At 48.1% G+C, this 19,567-nt stretch overlaps 1 protein-coding gene across 3 annotated transcripts in view; it reads right to left on the bottom strand.

Annotated features, from left to right (window-relative positions):
• The window catches only part of EXOC6B (exocyst complex component 6B), a 472,504-nt gene that overhangs the window by 380,447 nt on the left and 72,490 nt on the right, over window positions 1-19,567 (bottom strand). For all 3 annotated transcript variants that reach the window (XM_040335548.1, XM_040335549.1, XM_040335550.1), the window contains exon 2: window positions 4,827-4,992. In XM_040335548.1, coding sequence (XP_040191482.1) covers window positions 4,827-4,992 — 166 coding nt within the window. The remainder of the gene's footprint in view (window positions 1-4,826; window positions 4,993-19,567) is intronic.

The following is a 19,567-nucleotide window of genomic DNA, read 5'->3' on the forward strand; positions in this document are numbered from 1 at the left end:
CGCTCACGACCTGTACGTCCAGGACGTGAGCGCGAGAGGAGCCGAGCCTGCCCGACTATACACGAATGTACTGCGCTCGGTATATGCCGGCGCAGTATTCAAACTCGGCGCGGGAAAGCGGGTATCGACGTATATCGCGCACCCACGATTTTTCAGGGCAAAAAAGTGCGCAGTATACGCCGATAAACACAGTAATTGCTGGCACCAATGGGGCACTATTTCTCCAACTGACACCATCAATTCTTTCCATTAACACCAGCGATTGGGCACTAGTCCCTCCACTGTCACCAAAGATATGGTATTATTTACTCCCACTGGACATTTTTTTTACTCCCAATGGCCCTAGTCTGGCCCCCCTAATGTCTGAAGGACCGTAAACTGGCCCTTTGTTTAGAAAGTTTGGAGACCCCTGGTCTAAACAAAAGAAGAAGATCTGCACATCCGTTTAAACAGTATAATAGAAGACAAAGTACATCACTCAAAGTATACAGGACAATCCCAGCCTGTGGAACTGCATACAGGTGTTAATATGGTATTAGGTATGTTGCGTCTGGTTCATTCCCTCATGGCAGAATAGGGGACAGGGTCAGGGGGCTAGCAGGCCACCTGCCCCAGATTTTATGAAATGTTTTCTTCCTTTTGCAAACCTCAAAGTGGAAGGGCATCGTTGACCAATTTCAACCACAGTCCCTTTGTTGGGGTTGCTGCTCCCCTCCAAGTCAATAAAAGTGATTTTTTTAGCATAAAAATACAGGATACGAAGCGTTTGACCTGGGAGGGAACAGTGAGATCACCAAAGACCCCTAGGAGGCAATTCTTGGGGTTGAGTATGTTGGGAAGCCCTAGTGCTAAAGAGAGAAAGGAGATGTGACAGACTCACCCGTGACATTCCCGGACCCTCTTATGTCCAAAATCATCCTATGTCCACTAGGGGCATAGGATGACTGAGAAATTATATATTGGACTACCTGAGATGGGATTATTATGTAATTATTATCCACAATATATTCTGTTCTGTAAAGAACTATTTACTGTTTGTTGATTCTGAACTCAACAGGTTAATTGTAAAAGTGACTCATTCATAATGTTGGGACACATACTGTTAGATGCTAATGTCACCAACTCCAGCCATCTGTCTGTTCTCTGTGCTAATTGACCCTGCTATTGTGTGAAGATGTCCTGTGTTTACACTTATGATGTGTATTGTATAGCAGGTGAGCAAGGAGACGTGACGTCTACCCTGAAAGGTCATATCTATGAGTCGCCTCGTCTGGGTAAATGATTAGTTAATTAGCTCATGTTAATTTATGTTCTGTTTACCTCCTCCAACAGTATATAAGGTTGTATTCTTGGTTCTAATAAACACTCCATGTTCAGCAGACAAACAAGTCTCGTTCCGTTGTGTGCTTGTGAGCAGCTGGAATATCTGATATCTATATCCAGACTGATAGGAAGCGGTATATGACGAAAGCACTCAAGCAGAGTTGTGGGACGTTCCGTTACAGGAGCCTACACTCCTCCAAAAACTCCAAAAGCAATGAATGAAGTCAGCAGCATGTCCACATCCCCGAAAGCACTCAGCCAAGGATAATATGCCCATTTTGTGCATCTTAGCCCGGGAAACTGTCCTCTTTATGTAATCATTGGGAACTACACTTTCGGAGTGCTCCCTCTTTGAGAGCCAGTGGCCAACACTTCGCACAGCTGCCGCAGTGTTTTGCCGAGATGTGTCCCCCTGGCGGATAATGTCCGCTCTGGACTGTGCAGACGCAGCGCTCTAGCAAACGGAGCCGCCGGAAATTGGCAAATGTGAAGCAGCTGTAGAGTGCGCCTGCGCAATGAACAGGACATTGTGACAGACGTTGCCGCACGCTCTCGATGCTCACCCCAGTCTGCAAGGGGCGGGTGTAAGTATGGCTACAGCAAGGGGCGGATGTGTATTACTATTGTATATCGTGTAAGGGGCGGATGGTTACAGCAAGGGGCGGGTGTATTACTATTATATTGTGTAGTTTCTTGATAAAAGCACCCTAATCATACACCCGCCCCTTACACGATATACAGTAATAGTAATGCAGACGATATAATAGTAATACACATCCGCCCTTTGCTGTAGCCATCCGCCCCTTACACGATTTCGGTGGTCCGTTGCGCCTGCGCAGTACAGAGCGGGCATTATCCGCCAGGGGACAATTCTCGGCAGGACACCGGCTCTCAATCCCTGATACCTCAGATCCCAACTTATCAGGAACCAATCAGCGTGTTCTCTCTTTATATAATCTTTGGGAACCAGACTGAGTGCTGCCTCTTTGAGAGCCAGTGGCCAACACTTCGCACAGCTGCTGGCTCTCAATTACTGTTGTCACCGATACCTCATGCCTAGGGGTGCAACGGATCGTCACCGATTCGTGATCCGAACTGGTCACCCCGTTCGGATCGGCACACCACGCGATCCGTGGAGCGCACCGGGGCCTTGGCCGTAGGAAAGTCCCCGGCTTTGGCCTAGCTCCGGAGCGGCGGCCATCTTGCTCCACCCCAACCAATCACAGAGCGACTGTGATTGGTTGGATGGGATGTCCCGTCTCTGCACCTGATTGGCCCGCGTGATGAGCGCCCTCTCTGATTGGAAGGCTGCCCGGATTGGCTGGCTGTCTTGGCGCGCTCTGGGAATCAGGATAAACGTGTGGAGCTTGAGGGGGAAAAGCGAGCGCCGCTATGAAGGACGGGGACTCAGTGTTCTTTACTAGTGTGGGGGCAATGTTGGAGTGGTCTGGAACAGTGATGGTAATGACGAGTGGGGGACAATCGTGGACATTACAGTGCAGGTACAGTAAGTTGGATGTTAAACTGGCTATTATTACAGTGTTTACTAGTGTGGGGGCAATGGTGGACTGGAACAGTGATGGTGATGACGAGTGGGGGACAATGGTGGACATTACAGTGACAAGTGGGGGGCAATGGTAGACATTACCATATAGAGCCATTGGCCCAGCTAGAGCCCAGACTTTTTATCATAAATCTTTTTTTTTTTTTTTTTGCTGATCCGAGAATGATCCGATCCATGACTCCTGATCTGAGGATCGATCCGATCCGTGAGTTTTTTGATCCGTTGCACCCCTACTCATGCCCCACTGATCATAAGGAAACAAATCGGAGTGCTTCCTCTTTGAAGGCCAGCAGCCAACACTCTGCGCAGCTGCCGGCTCTCGGTTCCTGATACCTCAGGTCCCCACTCATCATCAAGAACCAATCAGAGTGGTTACCTCATCATGTGACAACTGTGTCAGCAATGATCACAAGCAGGCTGGAAGCCTATGTTTATTTACATGCTGGTTACAGACGGCAGTGGTAGTTGCAATTCCATGTGTTTTATACAGATAGCACTGTGGAATAAATAATAAATGTAAAAAAAAAAAAAAAAAAAAAGAGAAATGGAAAAAGTACATTTTGACTTTTTTTTTTTTAAATATACCAATTTGCCGCTTTCACATGGGTGCCCTCTGACTAGGATTCCCTAGTTAGACGATCAAAGTCAGATCAAAACAGAGAACACACATCTGATCTTTTCTCCATCTTGTGATGAAGGAAAAAAAAGAAGGGACCCATGTAATCCCTATGGGTGGACGAATGTAAGCGGACGAATGTAAGCAGTGGCCCAGATTCAGGTAGATTCGCGCAATATTTGCGTGGGCAAAGAGCAAAAATCTTTCTCTGCACCCACGCAAATATTGCGCTTTGCCCGCGATTCACGGAGCAATTGCTCCGTAAATTGCGCGGGCGATATGCTAAACAGCCGGGCGTAAGGCTGCCTAATGTAAATGATCCCGCCGGGGGCGGGAATCATTTAAATTAGGCGCGCTCCGGCGCCGAGCGAACAGCGCATGCTCCGTCGGGAAACTTTCCCGACGTGCATTGCGGCAAATGACGTCGCAAGGACGTCATTTGCTTCTAAGTGAACGTGAATGGCGTCCAGCGCCATTCACGGTTCACTTACGTAAACGACGTAAAATTTGAACGTCGCGAGCGGGAGGCGCAGCTATACTTTAGCATTGGTTGCGCCTGCTATTAGCAGGAGCAGCCTTATGCTAAAGTCGCCGTACGGAAACTCCGTACCTTGCGTGCGCAGGGCCCGCGCAACTTTTGTGAATCGGTGGTAGTATGCAATTTGCATACTATACGCCGATCACAATGGCCGCGCCCCCTAGCGGCCAACGCAAGAATGCAGCCTGGGATGTGAAGGCATAAGGAGGCTTATGTCTGTCACATCCTAGGCTGCAGTCGGTGTAACGAGGTTCCTGAATCAGGAGCACTCGTTACACCGGAGCAAGTAAGCCCTTGCGCCGCGCAACCTATGGTTGCGCGGGCGCAAGTGCTTCTTGAATCTGGCCCAGTGTTCACCTAAATCCACCAAGATCTGGTCCGGTCAGTAGAAACACACCTAGACACAAGCTTTTTCTGTTCGGTCCCACAAACCTGAAAGGATGTGGACAGATGTAGGATATAGGCGGGTGCACCATCCATTTACATCTGGCCACCCGTAAGGACACACTGTAGTACATTTTTGATCATTCTCTGAATGGTGCAATGCTGAGTGGCTGACCTCCTGTGTTCATATAATGCATGCTCAGCATAGGACCTGGGGGGAAAGTGGAGATCACTGGAGTAGCAATGTGTACGTCAGTGGCTTCCAGAAGAATCAGCCATGTAGGATATATACAGTTACATTCATCCAAGCTGGATCAATACAACCATGTATAAAATATTCATACCTGGAATTCATCTTTGAAGTCTCTACACATGTAAAAATCAGACCCGGGAAGACCTACCTTCAGTTTCTCAGCCTCTCCTCTCACTTTCAAAAGCTCGGTGATGGAATCCACGAAGCCCTGGTAGTGAAAATTACACATCTTCTCGATCTCGCGGTCATGGTTGCGGATGCGAGCCTCCAGCTTCTCCATGAACGTGCTGTGCTCTTCTCCATCGTATACAGACCTGTCAGGGGGGAAGAGAACCGTCAGCATATAAGAGAAAACAACAGGATCAGGAGAATCATCTCCCTCCATCAATGTGTCCACCTTTCAGCTTCGTTTTTACTCCGTAAGTTTTAAGTTGCATGTGTAAAATTAGGGCTGTTATTACAAAGTGTAAACTGTTTACACCTTGTAAAAGTAGACCCTTCTTTCCCGCGACGCTGTTATTTTTTTTAATTTATTTTTATTTTTTTCCCGCCGTATCTTTTTTTTTCCCCGACGCAACTTTTTTTACCCGGCGCGATTCACAAAACTCGGCGTAACATAAAACCGCGCAATGCACGTCGGGAAAATGACGTCGTGAGCATGCGCAGTACGGCCGGCGCGGGAGCGCGCCTAATTTAAATGGGACTCGCCCCATTTGAATAGGAACGCCTTGCGCCGGCCGGATTTAAGTTACACAGCCGAAAATTTCTAGGTAAGTGCTTTGTGGATCGGGCACTTAGGTAGAAATTTTCCGGCCGTGTAATTTAAATGGCAATATTTAAGTTACGGCGGCTGGCTGTGGATCTGGCCCTTACTTCCTGGAAGTCTTGGATGGGGAGTGATAATTGGGTAGCGCACTGCATCCTGGGAAATGATGACACACATTTCCCAGGAGCATTAGAGGGAGATGATGTCAGAATCCTAGGTGATTCCAAAGGCAGATTTCGTGGGACCGCATAGCAACAGGCATTTCCAAATAAGTAAAAAAAAAAAATTGTTTTTCTTTTTTAGGTCTAATGTGCACAATGAAAAAAAAAAAAAATTGGGATGGAAACTCCACTTTAAGATAGGTCATTAGGGAATATTGCATATTAATATTATGCAGTATAACATGTAGCCAGCAGGAGGAGCTTTAGGCTCCTTTTTACATTTTCAGGTGTTTCTTTACTGCTTGTAATAAAAAGTTTAGGAGCCCAATTAACATACACGTTTATGAGACGGATCAGTCCAACGTACTGTACTTTTCTAGTATTGGTTTATGCAGCTATAAAGGTGCAGACAACAATATGCATGGGTCCACAGGACAGTCACCAGGGGCAAGGAGGAGGCCAACTGTGGGAGGAAAAACAAAAAGAGGCCAATTGTGTGTGTGTGTGTGGGGGGGGGGGGCACAACATAACCAGGCCAACTGCGAAGGGGGGGACAAAACATAACCATGCCAACTGCGGGGAGGCAAAACAAAACCAGGCCAACTTTCGGGGGACAAAGAGGCAAACTGTGGGGGGACGACAAAACAAAACCAGACCATCTGCGGGGGGGGGGGGGCACAAAACCAGACCATCTGCGGGGGGGGGGGGGGCACAAAACCAGGCCAACTGCGGGGGGGGGGCAAAACAAAACCACGACAACTGCAGGGAGGCCCAAACAAAGAGGACAACTGCGGGGGCAAAACAAAACCAGGCCAACTGTGGGAGGAAAAACAAAAAGAGGCCAACTGTGGGGGGGGGGGCAGAACATAACCAGGCCAACTGCAGGGGGGGGGGACAAAACATAACCAGGCCAACTGTGGGGAGGCAAAACAAAACCAGGCCAACTTTCGGGGACAAAGAGGCCAACTGTGGGGGGGGGGGGGGGGACAAAACAAAACCAGGCCAACTGCGGGGGGGGGGGGCACAAAACTGCAGGGAGGCCCAAACAAAGAGGACAACTGCGGGGGCAAAACAAAACCAGGCCAACTGTGGGGGGGGGGACAAAACCAGGCCAACTGCGGGGGGGGGGGGGACAAAACCAGGCCAACTGCGGGGGGGGGGACAAAACCAGGCCAACTGCGGGGGGGGGGGACAAAACCAGACCAACTGCGGGGGGGGGGGGGGACAAAACCAGGCCAACTGCGGGGGGGGGGGACAAAACCAGGCCAACTGCGGGGGGGGGGAGCAAAACAAAACCAGGCCAGGCCAACTGCGGGGGGGGGGGGGCAAAACAAAACCAGGCCAACTTTCGGGGACAAAGAGGCCAACTGCGGGGGGGGGGGCAAAACAAAACCAGGCCAACTGCGGGGGGGGGCAAAACAAAACCAGGCCAACTGCGGGGGGGGGGCCCAAACAAAGAGGACAACTGCCGGGGCAAAACAAAACCAGGCCAACTGTGGGGGGGGGGAACAAAACCAGGCTAACTGCGCGGGGGGGGGGGAACAAAACAAAACCACAACTGCGGGGGGGGGGGCAAACAAAGAGGACAACTGCGGGGGCAAAACAAAACCAGGCCAACTGTGGGGGGGGCGCAAAACAGAGGACAACTGTGGAGGGAAAAAAAAAAAAAAAAAGGCCAACTGCGTGGGAAAAAAGGAGGCGTATTGCGCCTGTCAAACAACTCTGAGCAATATCAAAGAGCAAGCTGCAGGTTCCTATCGATACCGACCTTTGCCATCCCGGTAAACTGAAAAACATTCTAGATTTCTAAACAAACATCTCTTTAAATTGCCCACTAAAACCAATGCCACGGGTGAAACCATTGTGACAGATTGCCGTGGCTGAGAGTGCCAAGGGCATGATTTGCCTTAGACCAATGGGTTTCAACTTCTGAGCTATAGCTGGCCTTAAATGTGGCCCCTGACAACACCAAAGGGCCGCATATAATGTTCAGTATGTATAATGAGAGTACTGTCAGACTGCAGACTTAATAGAGGAGATGAAGGTCAGAGAGTGAGGATGGGATACATTGTTGGCTGGGGATGTGCTGCAGAAGACGATACGAAACTGGGAACATGTCACATGAGACTAGTAGAGATGAATGCCTTTACCTTAATCAATGGGGTAGATTCAGTAAAGAATTACGCGGGCGTATCCATAGATACGCCGCGTAATTCAAACGCTACGCCGGCGTATCGACTTTCTGTATTCAGAAAGCTAGATACGCCGACTGTAGCCTAAGATACGACAGGCATAAGTCTCTTATGCAGTCGTATCTTAGGGTGCAATCTGCCGCTAGCCGCTAGGTGGCGTTCCCGTAGTGGTCAGCGTAGAGTATGCAAATTGCATACTCACGCCGATTCACAAAACGTACGCGCGCCCGGCGTTCGAGTTTTACGTCGTTTGCGTACGTCGCTTCCGTCGTAAGGCTGCTCGTGCTATTAGGAGGCGCAGCCAATGGTAAGTATGGACGTCGTTCCCGCGTCGCGATTTTTGAAATTTGCGTCGTTTGCGTAAGTGGATCGTGAATGGCGCTGGACGCCATTTACGTTCACGTCGAAGCAAATGACGTCCTTGCGACGTCATTTACCGCAATGCACGTCGGAAAATTTTCCCGACGGAGCATGCGCAGTACGTTCGGCGCGGGAAGGAGCCTAATTGAAATGATCCACGCCCCCTACGGGATAATTTAAATTACGCACGCTTACGCCGGCCCCTTTTACAATGACAATTACCTTTTAGATGAGATTTTACCCCTCTGACTATTACAGTTACATCTGAAGATCCATGAAATCTCATCCCATATTGAGGCGACGTAAATCTGTATTGGGTGATATTTTGATTGCTAAAACACCATCATAAAAACTACTGTCTTTTAAAATAAAAAACCCTTTTCACCCATTTTTCATTAATCTCCTCCAGCCTCATTCATCTACTTCCTGTCTCCAGCATCGGGTGCACACCATTCCCCGGGACCGACAATGGTGGACGGACCATGCCTGGGCAATATCTGCTGCCACAATCAGTTGTAGTCTCCACCAAGAGGGCATATGGTGAGGTGACAACACAGGGGTACAACTGGCAGACAGTTGTCACCCTGTATTAGGAAGTGTCTGAACATAGACCTTCATGGCAGGATCACAAAGTATTCTATTAATAAACACTGCAGAACGGACTGAAAATCATTTGAACGGAGATTATTAGGTTATAGCCGATATGAGGTTTTAGTGATCGGGTTTGGATCTAAATTTAAAATGAGCAGCAGCTGAGAGATCGCCGATACATGAAAACCTCATCAGAGGGAATAATAAAGCCGTCCTCATTACACACAGCAAAGCAAACTTCTACTTCTCATTGTATTAGAATAATGGGACTTCTCCTCCACAGTACAACAGCGGGATTCCAGCGCCACCTACTGGAAAATTAACAATCCTTTTGTAGCAAATGTGCACAAAAGGAAATAAAAAAGGCAAAAACAAAATCAGCAGCACTTTAAAAACACACAAAAGTCACATTAACACAATACCTAAAGTCACAATAAAAAATATCCTTATCCTCCAAAAATAATCCATTCTCATCCATTACTTTAATGTCCTGTTATCTACCTTTCAAGAAATGTTTCCGCTTCCTTGTAATGTCCTCCATGATCTACCAAACCTCTCAAATCTCTATGCCCACAGGCCCATGGCCATAGCCCATAGCATATAGCCCAATGTCCCCACTGGTCATAGCCCACAGCCCAGTAGCCAAAGAACAAAGCCCACAGCCCAATGGCTAATGGCCAAAGTTCAATGGCTAAAGGCCAAAGCCCACAGCCCAATGGCCAAAGCCCAAAGCCCACAGCCCAATGGCCAAAGCCCAAAGCCCACAGCCCAATGGCCAAAGCCCACAGCCAAAGCCCACAGCCCACAGCCAAAGCCCACAGCCAAAGCCCACAGCCAAAGCCCACAGCCAAAGCCCACAGCCAAAGCCCACAGCCAAAGCCCACAGCCAAAGCCCACAGCCAAAGCCCACAGCCAAATGGCCACAGCCAAATGGCCACAGCCAAATGGCCACAGCCAAATGGCCACAGCATACAACCCAGTGGCCAAAGCATAAAGCCCAGTGCCCACAGCAAGAGACGATAGCTACATTCCTATATATAGTGGGACTATGGAGAACAAAGGCAGTCCAGAATAAGAACGGGAAGTCGGATCATAGGACAGAATTAGGGGGATTTGGATGGGGCAACAGAAGGTACTTTTCTGAGTTGAGTAAATGACCCAAAGCACACAGCGAAAATGACCACACAGCAGTTGAAGGAGAAAAAAGTGCATGTCCTTGCATTGCCTAGTCAGAGCCCAGACTTAAATCCCATTGAAAATCTGTGGAATGAATTGAAGACTGCAGTCTACAAATGCTCATCATCAAATGTAACTGGACTTAAAGTGGTAGTAAACTCTTTTCTACCACTTTCACTTACAGGTAAGCCTATAATAAGGCTTACCTGTAAGTAAAAAAAACATCTCCTAAACCTGTACGCTTTAGGAGATTTTTCCCCTCGCAATGCGCCGCTGACTGCAGCGGCGCATGCGCAGGGGGGATCTTCGGCTAAAGGCCCGGCAGCCGCCGGACAAGAAGTCTTCCGCACGAGATGACATCTCCCTCGGCGTGGACCAGGTAAGTTCCTCTAACAGCGTTCCAAGGTAAGTATTTCATAATGAGCTATATGGGCTTTACTACCGCTTTAAAGCGGAGTTCCACCCAAAAATGAAACTTCCGCTTTTCGGATTAATCCCCAGCTACCGCATATCCCCCTCCCCCCCCCCCCCCCCCCCCCCCCCCCCCCCGGTGTCACATTCGGCACCTTTCAGGGGGGAAGAAGGAGCAAATACCAGGTATTTGCTCCCACTTCTGAGCATAGGTCGCAGCGGCGACCTAAGCCACGTCCGGGGCCTTCTTCGTTCCGCCCCCGCTGCCTTCTGGGAAACACCCACCTCTTCTGAAGGATCAGGACGATAATGGATACAAAGCGCATTGAGGCGATTTCATTTGCATTTGTAGCGCTATACCAGGGTTTGATAAATTTGCTTGGAATCTAGGAGCCAGCTAAAAAAGTTAGGAGCCAGAAAACGCACCCTGTCCCGACGAGCTTGCGCGCAGAAAGCGAACACATACGTGAGCAGCGCCCGCATATGTAAACGGTGTTCAAACCACACATGTGAGGTATCGCCGCGATTGGTAGAGCGAGAGCAATAATTCTAGCCCTAGACCTCCTCTATAACTCAAAACATGCAACCTGTAGATTTTTTTAAACGTAGCCTATGAAGATTTTAAAAGGGTAAAAGTTTGACGGCATTCCACGAGCGGACGCAATTTTGAAGCGTGACATGTTGGGTATCAATTTACTCGACGTAACATTATCTTTCATAATATTAAAAAAAATGGGGATAACTTTACTGTTGTCTTATTTTTTTTAATTAAAAAAAAGTGTAATTTTTTCCCAAAAAAGTGTGCTTGAAAGACCGCTGCGCAAATACGGCGTGACAGAAAGTATTGCAACGATCGCCATTTTATTCTCTAGGGTGCTAGGATAAAAAATATATATAATGTTTGGGGGTTCTAATTAGAGGGAAGAAGATGGCAGTGAAAATAGTGAAAAATGACATTAGAATTGCTGTTGAAATGCTTAACTTGTAATACCAACGGCCACCACCAGATGGCGCCAGCTCACACAAGGAAGAGCTGGGGACTTCACAAAAAACTTCCAAGCCAAGTCGCCAGGATGCCATTTCGGGATTTGTCGAGCCCTGCGCTATACAAAGTTATTTACTCACTTAGTGGGACCGGTGGGATCGCGCATGCGCAGTAAGGAAACCAGGAAGTGAAGCTGCAAGGCTTCACTTCCTGATTCCCCTACCAAAGACGGCGGCGCCTCCACCCGAGGGACGGATCGGTTTAGGTTGCCAACATCGCGGGCTGACTTTTCATTATTATTATTATATTATTATTTTTGGTGGAACTCCTCTTTAAGCAGTTCTGCAAAGAAGAATGGACAAACATTGCAAAGTCTAGATGTGCAAAGTTAGTAGAGACAAATCCCAACAGACTAAAGGCTGGAATTAAAGCAAAAGGTGGTTCAAGAAAATACTGACACAAGGGGGGGGTGATCCTTTTTCCAACTCAGAGATTCCATTTTGAATATTTTGTTTATTTTTTTTCTGACATGTTGTGTTATATCTTTCACTCGGATGTTATAAGTTGCACTGAGTAAAGACAGCTGGATAAAACAAAAACTGTGTCCTAATTTCAGGCTGCAAAACCACAACACGTGATTATTAATGTGAGTATTTTCTATACTCACTGTATGTCTTTAAAGCGGGAGTTCACCCGAAAAAAAATGTTTAACATTAGATTGAGGCTCATTTTGTGCGCGGTATACGCCGATAAATACGGTATTTTCCACCGTAATTTGCAAATGTGATTATCTGGATTTGTTTCCACATTTTGTCTTTCATAGTAGAAACTCGCTGAAAAATCGCGGCAAACGCAATGTTAAAATGCCGCTAATAATAGCAGCACTTTACCGCCAGCGCACCAAGCGCCTCAGTGTAAAAGTACCCTAAAGATCAATGCGGATTTGCCAGTTATGTGGACGGGGAATGTCCTCGGTGTGAAGACGCCACCACATGTACATCCTGTTTACACCATTCTCTTATTTCCAGCAAACTATTTTATAGCTGGGCGTCCTGCATGAACAATTGTGTGTGAAATCCTCAATACTGAGGAAAGAAAGGGACTGAAAAGACAAAAAAATAAAAAAAATAAAAATCCAAAGCTTCTGCATTAAATTAAATGAAATCATTGTGCAATCCCAGCAGTACACAATGTTTTCCAGCTCCCCGTCATGAGGAAATCACAGCGAGAGTCACATGCAGGTCACCCAGCACATGTATACATATGCCTGTTAGGGTCAGGTGGATGTACGGACACATCCTTTGACAAACCATCACCTGTTCTGTGCAGTATATAAATCCGAGGCCATTTCTCAGCTTTGGCGCACAGGTGGTTCTGTTTACCACTTAAGGACCGCCTCCTGCACATTTACGTCGGCAGAATGGCACGGCTGGGCACATGCACGTACAGGTATGTCCTGTGCTAGTACCCAGCCGTGGGTCGCGCGCCCGTGACCCGGTCCGAAGCTCTGGGACCCGATCGCCGCTGGAGTCCCGCGATCGCTCCCCGGAGCTGAAGAACGGGGAGAGCTGTATGTGAACACGGCTTCCCCGTTCTTCACTGTGGCGGCTTCATCGATCGTGTGATCCCTTTTATAGGGATACACAATCGATGACGTCACACCTACAGCCACACCCCCCTACAGTTAGAAATACAAGTGAGGTCACACATAACCCCTTCAGCGCCCCCTTGTGGTTAACTCCCAAACTACAATTGTAATTTTCACAGTAAACAATGCATTTTAAATGCATTGTTTGCTGTGAAAATGACAATGGTCCCAAAAACGTGTCAAAATTGTCCGAAGTGTCCGCCATAATGTCGCAGTCACGAAAAAAAAAAAAATCGATGATCGCCGCCATTAGTAGTAAAAAAAAAAAAGAATTAATAAAAATGCAATAAAACTATCCCCTATTTTGTAAACACTATAAATTTTGCGCAAACCAACCGATAAACGCTTATTGCGATTTTTACCAAAAATAGGTAGAAGAATACTATTTTTGTTTGTAGCGCAAAAAAATAAAAACCGCAGAGGTGATCAAATACCACCAAAAGAAAGCTCTATTTGTGGGAAAAAAAGGACGCCAATTTTGTTTGGAAGCCACGTTGCACGACCGCGCAATTGTCAGTTAAAGCGACGCAGTGCCGAATCGCAAAACCTGGCCGGGTCCTTTAGCTGCCTAAAGGTCCGGGTCTTAAGTGGTTAATACAGATTAATCTTTTTTTGGGGGATTAGCAGGGGTTAAAATACCGCACCGCTAGCGACCAAATACCATACTCATACGGTATAGTATGCATTTTATTTCCAGTTTGTAAGCGATCTTTTTTTTGTGCAAAATCTCTACAGTGTAAAAGGGGTCTAATTAAACAACATGAAAAAAAGAGGATAGTGTGAAAGTATTCTAAAAACACGCAAACCATTGTATGTATTTTTTTTTTTTTACAATGTAATGTTTTTTTCAAACCTAGAACTGTCTCAAGTGTTTCCACAAGAGTGAGGCCCAGAAGTACGTCACCAGAAAATGATGATGCAAGTCAAGAAACAATTTCCGAGGCAGTACCCAATGAAAGTCAAGCAGGCACTCAAGAACCTGTTTATTCTTTAAAGCGGGGGTTCACCCTTAGAGGGCACTTTTTCCCCTTAGATGGATGCTCATTTTTACTAGGGGAATCGGCTATTTGTTTTAAAATATGTGCAGTACTTACCCGTTTACGAGACGCATCCTCTCCGTCGCTTCCGGGTATGGGCTGCGGGAATGGGCGTTCCTTCTTGATTGACAGTCTTCCGAGAGGCTTCCGGCGGTCGCATCCATCGCGTCACGATTTTCCGAAAAGAAGCCGAACGTCGGTGCGCAGGCGCAGTATAGAGCCGCACCGACGTTCGGCTTCTTTCGGCTACGAGTGACGCGATGGATGCGACCGTCGGAAGCCTCTCGGAAGACTGTCAATCAAGAAGGAACGCCCGCTCCCGAAGACCCATACCCGGAAGCGACGGAAGAAGATGCAGCTCGAAAACGGGTAAGTACGGATCATATTTTAATACAAATAGCCGATTCCCCTAGATCGAACGAGCAGGAATCTAAGGGGAGAAAAAAAAAATGTAATACATGGGTGAACTCCCGCTTTAATAATAAAGAATTTCCTCTCTGCTCTCAGCCAAAAGTCAAAGTCTGGGCAGCCTGCCAAGTTTTGAAAACATTCTTTATCAGTGGAAAGTTAAGTCTAAAGATTGTATCACATCAAAGGAATAAACTTCTGCATGTAAATTAGGAACGTTTAACCACTTAAACACCAAACCTTTTTCTGACAGCTCTTTTCAAGTTAAAATCATTATTTTTTTTTGCTAGAAAATTACTTGGAACCCCCAAACATTATAGAATTTTTTAGTAGAGATCCTAGAGAATAAAATGGCGGTTGTTGCAATATTTTATGTTGCACTGTATTTGCGCAGCAGTCTTTTTAAATGCAATTTTTTTGGAAAAAATTACTTTAATGAATAAAAAAAAAAAAAAAATAGCCAGTAAAGTTAGCCCATTTTTTTTTTTCTTTGTATAAATCTAAAATATTTTACTCCGTGAGAATCGTGATCTTCATCCTAAGCAAAAAAAATAGGATTTTTTGTACTCACCGTAAAATCCTTTTCTCTGAAGTCCATGGACGGACACAGCTCCTTAAATCTTGACAAGTGGGTTATGTTCCCTGTTCACAGGAGAGGACTAGGCAGAAACATGTTAAATAGTTAAATACATGTTACATTAACAGAGTTGAACAGCCCCGCCCAGGGGGCGGTCCCTCCAGACATAACCCTCCTCACTGCAGCTTGCAGCCTCAGTTCGTAACAAGCAGTACAAACCTAAAAAGGAGGGGTGGGAGCTGTGTCCGTCCATGGACTTCAGAGAAAAGGATTTTACGGTGAGTACAAAAAATCCTATTTTCTCTTATCGTCCATGGACGGACACAGCTCCTTAAATCTTGACAAGTGGGACGTCCCCAAGCAGTGTCAAAAAACGAGGGGTGGGAAATATATCAGTAAAAACAATTTTAACTTCACCCCAAAACAAGCAGAGCTCCTCAACGGAGGAGGTGCAACTTTAAACAGCCGCCGGCAAAAACTAGCGGCTGAAAAAAACATCATAAGATGCACTCACAGCAACCATGTAAATTCTGGAAAAAGCGTGAACGGACGAGCAAATCGCCGCCTCGCACACCTGTGAGACCGACGCATGATGTCGGGAAAAAAAAAAAAAACCCAGGAAGCACCAATTGCCCTGGTCGAAAGTGCCGTGACCGGAAAGGGGGGCCCGCCCTTAGGAGCATAGGCCTGTATGACGGCCTGCCCGATCCACCGAGAAATGGTGGTCGACGAGACCGCCAGGCCCTTTTGTGGACCAGACACCGACACAAAAGAGAGTCAGAAGCTCCGAAATGGAGCCGTAGTAGGCTGGTATACCCGCAAAAGCGCGTACCACGCCTAAAGTTTGAAAGGCCGAAACCTCCTTCGGAAGAAGGGAAGGTCGCGGGCGCACCATCACCTAATCCTTATGGGGGATCAAGCATGGCGGCTTGCAAGACAAGACCGCCAACTCAGAAACCCCTCTAACAGAGGTAAAGGCCACTAAAGGGGCCACCTTCTGAGATAGTGTCAAGAGAAAATCTCTCTGATGTTTCCAAAAGGAAGGTTCCTGAAGAACCGAGAGCACCAGAGTCAAAACTCATGGGGGAAGAGATGGGCCAAGAGGGGAAAGTATATGACAAACCCCTTGCACACAAAAAAAAAGGGGACCCACCAGGGAACGGGCCGCAAAAAGGCCACTAAAAGAACACAGCCAAGGCTGAAATCTGCCCCCAAACGGTGCTTTAAGCAATTTTTTAGATCCAATCCAAGCTTTAAAAACAGCAGGACCCTGGACATTGAAAGTACGCCCGTGGACGTCACTCCATCCCTTCGCACCAAGAGAGGTGCGACGGTAGATCCTCCGGAAGAAGACTACGGTGCCCTGTTGAGATGACCGAGTCAGACAGACCCTGGTCACCTAAAGTCTGGCTTCCAATAACCATGTTAAGCAAGTCAGTGACTGTACAACAGGAGGAAGTATGGGACCTTGAGACAGGAACCTCCTGCCCTGGCAATCGCCAGGGTGCCTCCGCTACCAGGGCCCGATATCAGCGTACCAAGGACGCCGAGATTAATCTGGAGCGATTAGAATCATCGGGATCTCCTCAGCATCCACTCTGTGGAGCGGCCGAGGAAGCAACTACCATGGAGGAATGGCAAAAAATCACCGATACAGACAACACAGGGCCACCAGCGCGACTGACGCGTCTGTACAAGATCACTAGACCTGGCCACTAACTGACACCCTTGCGGCGGAGACAAGCTGCCATGAGATCCATGCCATGTGAGGCTCTCACCTCCTGCAAGGGAGCCGAAACACCCCAAGCACAAAGACCAGTCGCCCTGGTCCAGCATCTGGCGACTCCAGTAGTCTGCCTGCCGGCATACCTGATGGTAGACTGAAGCCACGGCCGTGGCGTTGTCCGGCTGAAACCAGATTGGTCGACCACAAGGAGAAGCATAGCCTGATCGCCTAAAATAGTAGGACAATGAACAGTAGACAGCACCTGGTATTCCCAGGCGGTCTTCCACCAGGCACTAGCCAGGCCCGACCCTGGGTAGCTACCGAGACCAGACACATTCAAGGAGGTGTGGTCATAGGTCCACGCAAGTCCAGCGACTCAGGGCCGACTGGACCCCCCCAGTTTTGTGAACCTCCAGGTTCACAACCCGTGAGCTGGCATTCGTCGTAAACACCGACCACTGGAAGGAAGGAACAACTTCCCGGACCGAAGAGTCGGGAATCTCTGTCACCAACTCAGAGAGACTCTGACTAGGTGGCGCACAGGAATCTAATGATTTCAGAGACAAGAGATTTTTACCACCTGGACAGTAGTTCCACTGGAAAACCAGGGTGTGGAACTGGGCATACAGTACCACCTTGAAGGAGGCTACCCACAGACCCTGAACCAGCAGGCGCCCGGAGAGAAGACCGATTGCGTGATGCCAATACCTTCTCCGCAGACTGAAGAGTCTGCAATTTCTCCAGGGGAAGAAGGACCTTTGCCACTGAGGAGTCTGGATCAACACTAGATACTCCAACGCTGAGTCGGAACCTAGCATGCCCATAATTTGAACCCTGGGTCGCACACATGTAGGGCAGGCTTGCTGCCACTGAGCTACACTTTCTGGCCTAAACGTTTAACATCCACCCGAATCTTCGGAGGGTCTGAATGGGAATAACCCATCCACTAGGTCGGAGACAGAAGCTGCTCTCAGAAGAAAGTCGTCAAAGTAGCCAATGAGGCAAAGCCTCGCTGTCCCAACAAAATTCAAATAAGTGCGAGCTCCTAGCTGAAAACCCATGGTGCTGACGCCAGATCAAAAGGGAGGGCCACAGGCTGACAGAGACCCTTCTCTCATCACGAAGCACAGAAAAAAACACTGTGACATGTGCAAAACGGGACATGCATGTATGCGTCCCTGATGTCCGAGGACGTCAGGACATCCCCCGGATGAAGCGCAGCTACCACCGAACAAATGGATTCCATGCGGAACTACCCGACGTTCACAAAGGTATTTAGGGCCTGAGGCCCATAGAAAACCCCAAAACTCTCGTCCTGCAGGAAAGGTAAAATTACCTTGCAGCTTAGCAAATCCCACACTGCCCAAGGCAGACCGACGTGCCGGGAGGGGAAGACACAAGGACAGAACTTTGTTCTGTGGATAGGAGGAAACCCTATCTAGTACTCCGAAGAGACCACCTCGCAGACCCACTAGTCGGAGAGCAGGGAGGTTTCACTGAATTGTGAACCTGCAAGCCGCCCCTCCCACCTAGAGACAGGGAGGGAAGGCTATATACATTGGCAGGATTTGGGTGCCGGCGTGATCGGCTTATGCACCCAGGGACAGATTAGTCCCCCAGCTGGGCCTTTGACGGCCTGGGAGGGTTGCCCCTAAATAATACACACACATAGTGTGTATGTATATTATGTCTTTGGAGGAAACCGGAGTACCCGGAGGAAACCCACACAGACACAGGGAGCGACAATGCAAGCTCCAGGCAGATTGGCGTCAGTGTGCAGATTGGCGTCAGTGTGCAGATTCGAACCAATGACTCTTTTGCTGCCAAGTAATGGAGTTAAGCACTACACCACCGTGTGCATAAAACCATTCTGAAACAGACGCCCTGGATAACAAGGGCGCAGCATTCAATGAAGCATCACAGACCTATATGAGGCCCTGGACCAGCTGGTCCGCTAGGCTAATAACCTCAGGAGAGAGTCGGTGCTCCTCCACTGTCTGGTGCAAAATGCTCACTCTGTGAGTTGTATACAGCACTAGGGGTCAGGACTACTCCAAGATGGCCGCCGAGCGTTCAGAACGCGGCCACAGGAAAAAGGCCAGCACAATGTAAGCTGCGCCATAGCGTGGCTACGACAAAATGGGCGCCAATGGGGGTTTTCAATGTAATTGAAAAATCTCCCAAAAAAATAGCGCCAGCGACCACTGAGACCCCAGTGTAGTGGCCACAATAGGCCGCAAGCCAGACCCCAGCATGGTAAACATGGAACGGGTCAGTACTTCGGATCTTCTATCAGTCAGATCCATACAAGTAGGGGTTCCCGCCCGGCGGTGAGGGACTACAAAAGCCCTCAGTGGCTTTTCTCATTCCGCATCTCAGAAATTATCAAAGAAGGGCACAGAAGGAAAAAACCTACACAGCGGTCTGATTTGTGTGATCCAAAAAAGACCGAGCCCTCAGCGGAAACCCAGCTGCACTATGCAGCTTAGGAGAGTCCCTTGCAGCAGTAAAAAGCGCACCCATAAATGCCTTATTCTGCCTTTTTTTTTTTTTTTTTTTTTTTTTCAACTAGGTACCTAGTCCATGGCTCCATAACAGAGCATTCCCCAGGGGATAACGGGGGAAGGGGGCACTCTTTTACCGCCCGCCCGCAGTCCACCCCCACCCTGGCACAAACTGTGTCCAGGACTAACAATAAAAACTCTGTGGGAATCACAGGTGCTAACACCTGCTGCCACCACCAGCATGTGGGGAAGGACCCAGATACTGACTCCAATTACAAATAGACAAAAGCTCCTAGAGCCCTATTCAGGGCCTCTCACCCACTTGCTGCGCTGACCAGGGGTAACCA

The sequence above is a fragment of the Rana temporaria genome, chromosome 1, assembly GCF_905171775.1.
Source record: "Rana temporaria chromosome 1, aRanTem1.1, whole genome shotgun sequence".
In the NCBI taxonomy this organism is placed as follows: domain Eukaryota; kingdom Metazoa; phylum Chordata; class Amphibia; order Anura; family Ranidae; genus Rana; species Rana temporaria.